At 38.2% G+C, this 7,482-nt stretch overlaps 1 protein-coding gene across 1 annotated transcript; it reads left to right on the top strand.

Annotated features, from left to right (window-relative positions):
• The first annotated feature begins 369 nt into the window (after positions 1-369).
• Positions 370-6,040, top strand: LOC131264554 (uncharacterized). The gene is made up of 3 exons (XM_058266839.1): positions 370-547; positions 619-992; positions 6,011-6,040. Exons 1-3 carry the CDS (start codon positions 370-372, stop codon positions 6,038-6,040), a joined length of 582 nt encoding a protein of 193 aa, XP_058122822.1.
• The last annotated feature ends 1,442 nt before the right edge of the window (positions 6,041-7,482 follow it).

The following is a 7,482-nucleotide window of genomic DNA, read 5'->3' as shown; positions in this document are numbered from 1 at the left end:
CTATATTAGCAATCTTCCGGATGCATTGTAACGTCTACGTGCCAAAAACATCGCGGACCTTGCTTAAGACACGATTGGTTGGGGCAGAAATAAAACCCATTCAGGGTGGGCATTTGTGGTATTGCGGAATCGAGCTTGTCCTTCGCAACTATTTTGAGTACGTGTTGTGATAACATATAAACAGTAATGCAAAACTATGAAAAACTAATAATAAATAATATATTTTCCTTTCATTTCAGGAACATCGATCCAGACGTGACCCAATTTACAATTGATGTGTCTGCAGATGGGTTACCACTTTTTAAATCTTCAAAGAAACACTTAATTCCGTTGCAAATAAGGATAGCTGAGTTATCTAGACATCCAGTGATGGTGATTGGCTGTTTTGGTGGTTCAAGTAAACCGGCTAATTTAGAAGAGTTTCTACGTCCGTTAGTAACGGAGATTAATAATTTGCAACAGACAGGCTTGCGATTCGGCGAACGAGTTATCCCTTTTCGTCTTCGTGCTTTTATAGCAGATTCTCCGATGCGAGCTTTCTTAAAAGGTATGAGTAAATATAATATTGTTTTAATTTCAGGTTTATCATATATTTTTATATTATATTATATTTTTTAGGCACCGTTAATTTCAATGGATTGCACGGATGTTTGAAATGTACAGCAGTAGGTATGAGTGTGAGAACGGCAAAAGGCAGAAAAGTCGTCATCGATGCAGTCAATGCACCGCCTCGCACGGATGCTGGCTTTAGGAGCAGAGCTTATAACGGACATCATTTAGGATGCACACCACTGGAGGAGATAACTAATTTTGACATGATCGAAGGCGTTCCCGTAGGAGACCGTCTCCATCTTATAGACGAAGGGGTCACGAAAAAAATTTTGAATGGAATGATAGACAATTCATTCAATAAACAGCAGTTCATACACTGGTTACCTTTGCAGAGGAAAGTTGTATCTGCTTTTCTTGAAAAATCTCGTCTTCCTTTTGAGGTGCATCGCCACATGCGAAACCTGAATGAAATCTGCCTGTGGAAAGCCACTGAGTTTCGGACTTTCCTTCATTATTTTAGCGCTATAATTTTCAAGGATTTCATGATGTTCCAAACATACAATCACTTCTTACTCTATTTTTGTGGTGTGACCATTCTGTCGACACGGGCTCACCAGCAATATTGGTCTATAGCCAAACAAATGCTAGATCTTTTTGTTTCTAAATTTGGCGAACTTTATGGAGTCACGCATGTAACTAGTAACGTTCACAATCTCCAGCACGTGGCAGGAGAAGTTGAAAGATTGGGAGCACTCGATGAATTTTCAACCTATGCTTTTGAAAATAATATGAGGTTCATCAAGCCATGCGTAAGATCAGGCACAAAAATAGTTCAACAAGTAGCTGGCAGGCTCACAGAACAACGATTGGTCCAAAAAGCTCGCCATCGTTCCAATCAAACATATCCTAAGCTAATAAGAAACGGCCGCTTCCGTATGACGGACGATTTTCTCTTAGGGCCACAATTTCAAAATCAGTGGTTCCTAACGAAAGAGGATAAAATTGTAAAATTTGTAGAAGCCAAGAAAAATTCCCCAACTTCATTCAGCGTGGTTGGGATGGAAGTTCAGGACATTGAGGAACTTTTCCATATAACATTGAATGATAATGTATTCGTAGGTAGGGCGTATATGTATGTTAGACAGTTTTCTTCTACAAAACTATTCATTTATAAAACTAAATTGAATGGTCCTTCCAGATCAGTATCGATACCCCATACTAATATCAAGTGTAAGCTAGTCCCAATCTTTATTCCTAAAGTCCCTTTATCTTGGAATCGTTCTGAACGGTCACCTACTCCTGATTCTTTGGCTTTATTCCCTCTCTTACACACATTTCAATGTTAAAAACTGTTAAAGATCTTTTAAGTCTAAGTTTGTCATGAAAAACATAGGGTAACTGTACCAATAGTGGTGCACTTAGTAATGTAAATACCAATTAGGTGTAATTTACGAGTGTTAAGAACACAATATTCTACATATTTGAATCAATTATGATCGAAACATGCCTTTTCTTCTGAAAAACATCTATTTTCACCGTAAACTATACAAAATACACGAAAAAAGCGTATTTTTCTTCCTAGTCGGTTGCTCCTATTATGGTGGTATGGTTCCTATAGTTGTGGTATCGTGTTCCTATAGTGGTGGTAGTACGAAAAACTTGAATATATTTTGACTATTACTTATTTTTGAAGCATATTTCAAACAGAACGGTAAAATACTCCTTGACCAATGCGTTGTCATTGAAAAGACTGTATTGTTTTACCGAAATATGTCCAATTTTAATTAAAAAAAAATGCTCTGAATATTACAGCTCAAACTATAGTACATATATGCTTTATAGCGTATCCTTCGTCCGCTTTCTTTTTTCTTTCCTCTGCTTCTTCTGCTGAGCCTTCTCTCCAGTTCCGCTTTGTTTATTTTGTAGAAACAGAATAAAATCACTAAATTTACCTGATTATATTGGCCAAAACCGGAATAAAACTAAAATATACTTATACTAAAAATCTATGGCTACTATAGGAACAGCTCTGGTTTTTGTGCCTATAGTGGCACTATGGTAAAAACTATGAAAATATAATAAAATTATGCTAAAATGCACTAAGTTCGTATAAATCAATTATATTGGGGTATGTCAGTAGCGAAATCATATGGTTTTAATGATTTTGCAGTGATTTATAGCCTTAAGGAAATCAAGATATTCGTTATAGATTCTTAAGGAATGCAGCATGTTGGGACAACCTGTTTTGAAAATATGAATTTTGGAGCTTCTATATTACGGAATGAGATGGTTCATCTTTTAAACACTCCACAGAAGATCAAAGAACATTTCATAGAAGAACAAATAACTCCATTGTATATATATCGGCGTAGAGCTAGGATTTTATTCCACTACAACCACTATTGGTACTAGCTCCACTATGGGTGCACTTACCCTAATTGTATCAAAATCTATAGTCATTCAATAACTAATATATCAGCATTATATATAACTTACATACAAAAAATAAAATTTATTTATATATACATACATGTTTACTACATATTGTAAACATCTTTCAGTCGTTTTTCTTTATCACATAGTTCAAAATCTTAATTTCATTAATTTAAATACTTCTTTAAGGGGTGCTTATACTTAATACGGTCTATATTACATAATTCATTTTTGTAAATCACTTGACTACTATACATTCAATTACATGTTGTTAAACATAATTGTTTAATGAAAACTCAATTATTCTTGCTTATTCCTATTATGGCAAACACTTCTATAAATTCCACGATAACGTGCAGCCTTTGTCGAATTAATTAACTTACATTTAATAAATTTTTCAACTTCCGTTCCATTCAACCCACTTGCGTTTTGCAGAAGGGAAATCAAATTAGTGTATTTCCCGAGAGGAATTTTGTTCACCCCTTTATACTTGTGTCCTGCCCAACTACAGTTAATCAAAAAACTTCGATCCAATAGCATATAAAACAGTTCATTTAGTCGATTTTCCTTCTTTCGCTGCTTTTGTATCCTGTTAAGCCACTCGATCAGGCCTTCCATCTCGTCTTTGTTGGATAACGAGCACTCCATGACATCCAGTTCTTCCTTCGATTTTATAGCCGAAAGGAAGAAGGATGGTGGCTGGTTATAATTTTTTTGGTTTCCTTTACTTCCATCGGCTATATGCTTCGAGAGATTTTTTAACTCCAATCGCATTCCAACAACGCAACTGGACAACTTCACCGTCTGTACAGTGTTCAAGTCACTTCGTTGCCGACATACCTTCACGTCCTGTCGTAAACTTTCAATAGAATGTACGAGCTGCTCCATCTCCTTTCCTGCAAACATAACACAGTAACGTATAATGATTGCAGCTTTAAACGTTATATTCAATAACATTGTTGTGAAAAAACTTACTTTATTCTATTTTTTTAACTTGAACTCGAATCTGAACAGTACCTGATGAGTACATTCGTAGAATGAATCTGAAAACGGAAATTTTCCATTCAAGGTTCATATACACATCACATACTATTAATCTTGGTATTTTGAATCATTATGTACAGTTAAATGATTTTATACATCTCCAACTGATGAGATCGGTGAACATTTCCAAAAAACTAACTTTATTATTTTTCTTTGAGGAAATTAAATAGATTAATGTGATTCATTAATCTATCATCGAATATTTTTCCCCAAACAAGGTTCTTATACATGTGTATGAATAATCTTGGTTTTCTCAAACGTCATTTATCGTTTGGTGTCAACAATATCAATCTATTCTCATATTCTGTGATGCTTGATAAAAATAGGTTTTACGTTATGTAAAAGTATTACATATTACCAAAAAACAGCATACCGGTAACATTTCAGTATAAAGATTACTGTGTCGAACATACTGTGTAAGAAGATATGTTGACAATATCAGTTTGAGATGCCCCAAACTTTTTCGATAGTCAATCATGGCCTGCTTGGAAAGTATAGTGTGCTACTATGTTAATGTAGTAATTGTTCGCTAATTTATGTATCGTTTACTTTACAGTCAGCGTTATCCGGAATTGATTAGATGTATCGACCACACCGGCATGAATGCATCTTCCGAGTAGCTTGCGCAATGCCCCAAAGTTGCTTCGCTCATCGCTCATAGCTTGGGAAGTACAGTGTGTTATTATTGTAAAGTAGTAATAGTTTTTAATGTAGCAATGCTAATTCATGTGTCGTTTACTTTACAGTCGCCGTTATCCGGAATTGATTAGATGTATCGACCACACCGGCATGAATGCATCTTCCGAGTAGCTTGCGCAATGCCCCAAAGTTGCTTCGCTCATCGCTCATAGCTTGGGAAGTACAGTGTGTTATTATTGTAAAGTAGTAATAGTTTTTAATGTAGCAATGCTAATTCATGTGTCGTTTACTTTACAGTCGCCGTTATCCGGAATTGATTAGATGTATCGACCACACCGGCATGAATGCATCTTCCGAGTAGCTTGCGCAATGCCCCAAAGTTGCTTCGCTCATCGCTCATAGCTTGGGAAGTACAGTGTGTTATTATTGTAAAGTAGTAATAGTTTTTAATGTAGCAATGCTAATTCATGTGTCGTTTACTTTACAGTCGCCGTTATCCGGAATTGATTAGATGTATCGACCACACCGGCATGAATGCATCTTCCGAGTAGCTTGCGCAATGCCCCAAAGTTGCTTCGCTCATCGCTCATAGCTTGGGAAGTACAGTGTGTTATTATTGTAAAGTAGTAATAGTTTTTAATGTAGCAATGCTAATTCATGTATCGTTTACTTTACAGTCGCCGTTATCCGGAATTGATTAGATGTATCGACCACACCGGCATGAATGCATCTTCCGAGTAGCTTGCGCAATGCCCCAAAGTTGCTTCGCTCATCGCTCATAGCTTGGGAAGTACAGTGTGTTATTATTGTAAAGTAGTAATAGTTTTTAATGTAGCAATGCTAATTCATGTATCGTTTGTAGATGTATCGACCACACCGGCATGAATGCATCTTCCGAGTAGCTTGCGCAATGCCCCAAAGTTGCTTCGCTCATCGATCATAGCTTGGGAAGTACAGTGTGTTATTATTGTAAAGTAGTAATAGTTTTTAATGTAGCAATGCTAATTCATGTATCGTTTACTTTACAGTCGCCGTTATCCGGAATTGATTTGATTTAGTAACCGCATCGGCATAACCACATCTTCAGAGTACCTTCGTTGGAGTTCATGTTCAATTAACATATGTTATCATATGATTTGCCAGGAAAGTACATTCTAATTCAGTTAATTATTATATAATGACTAAATACCATGTCTTGTCTACTACAGCACACACGAAGGCAGAGCAATTGTCTTAATATCAAACGCACTACATCAATCCATCTGGAACGCTCCGGTTTTACATCTCTACAACAGCAGACATTGTAATTTCTTGTTACAATAATGGTACATACTCATTGTAGAATAAGGATGAACTTCTTGGCTATAACTAAGGTAAATTCCTCTTTTTAATAAACATATTTGTGAAAGTATGAATGTAAATAATATTTGTTTACATTTTCGGATGACATTTCCCTCGTGGGCATTGGTAGACCCGGAGGGTATGGGGAAAAATGTGGGAAGGGAGAAACGAGGAGGGGTAACCCATAAAAGAAGGAGAGTGAGTTCTTTCCTCTCATTTTTCGAATTACTGAACGCCATATATCAAAAAGACTCCTATTGCTTGGCGTTCAGTAATTCAAGCATATGGCGTTCAGTAATTCTAATGTATGGCGTTCAGTGATTGCATACAAGTTTTTGTACACCGGGGTCCCGTAATGTTTTCGCGGCAGAATAACTGGTTTTCTCAACGATTCGTCAATCAGGAGGCAGTTACTCAGGCGTCCACTCATCCTTAGAACCCCAAACTCGTCGATTTGAGGCGCGATTTTGTACAATGGGCTGCCTTTGTCTAAAGCGCATTTCCAAGGTTGCTTCTTGTGTGGTTCATTCTTCAACCTTTGGACCTCCTGTGGAAAAGCCTTAGACTGGATCTGCACCAGGACCACGTTTTGGGCTTTTGCCAGCTCTTCATGCGTAAGTGGTCCATCGGCTACCGGGTCCCCACGACGACGGCATCGGATGTTGCTGATAAATCGTATTACATACCCGACGGCACGAATGAGGCGTTTCCACCTGGAGAATCGGTCAATAGCTACTAAGCTTACTGCAACCGCATGATGTAATACCAGTACCGTCCTTCGTAGCTCCTCAGATGTTTCGCCTGTATCAGCATCAGCCAAGGACCAAGCCTCTTCTGGCTCCCAGATAAAGTCTGGTCCGCGGAACCAGCGACTAGATGAGCTTACATCGCCCTAGCAGCAATTTTGAGTGGCAAATGTATTTCCGTCTCACTCTAGCTCACGGTCGAGTCTACAGCGCTACCTACCGTCGCTGCCGCGACTCGTCTCCCTCGTCTATCAATTGACCCGAACTATGAAAAGTTCTTGCCCCTCTACGTTTCCTTCCTATCCCGCGCCTATCGATGAGATCGGCGTCGGCTGTTCGTCGTCGATTCACCTTCGCCCCATCGATCCGCACTTCCTACCTCGCCCAAGAATAAATCATTCATCAAACCCCGCTTTTTTGCCCCGCTACGTTTCCTCCCTATCCCGCCCCTATCGATGAGATTGGCGTCGGCTATTCGTTGTCGATTCTTCTCCGTCCCTTTAATACTTTTTGCTCGAAGTAGAAAGACGTACTTGAAAGCGTTTGGCTGATTTTTAACACGTTGTGAAAGTGAAAGTGTAGTTTAGCAAAATGTCTTTCTGTTTAAAAGAGTTGAAAGGAAGTGGAAAGTTTGCGAAATTAAGTGCGGCTAAAAAGCGTATGCTGGAGGCAGATCGGCAGCGCGAACAACAAGCGGGAACGAGTAGTGATGGTTTGCTGTTGAATG

The sequence above is a fragment of the Anopheles coustani genome, chromosome 2 (genome assembly GCF_943734705.1).
Source record: "Anopheles coustani chromosome 2, idAnoCousDA_361_x.2, whole genome shotgun sequence".
Taxonomy (NCBI): domain Eukaryota; kingdom Metazoa; phylum Arthropoda; class Insecta; order Diptera; family Culicidae; genus Anopheles; species Anopheles coustani.
This window is presented reverse-complemented; position numbering and strand designations above follow the sequence as displayed.

Coding starts and splice junctions, on each gene's coding strand:
- LOC131264554 (XM_058266839.1), top strand. CDS start 370: ATGGTGATTGGCTGTTTTGGTGGTTCAAGTAAACCGGCTAATTTAGAA. Junction 548..618: donor GATGCGAGCTTTCTTAAAAG/GTATGAGTAAAT, acceptor TATATTTTTTAG/GCACCGTTAATTTCAATGGA. Junction 993..6,010: donor AATCTCGTCTTCCTTTTGAG/GTGCATCGCCAC, acceptor TACTCATTGTAG/AATAAGGATGAACTTCTTGG.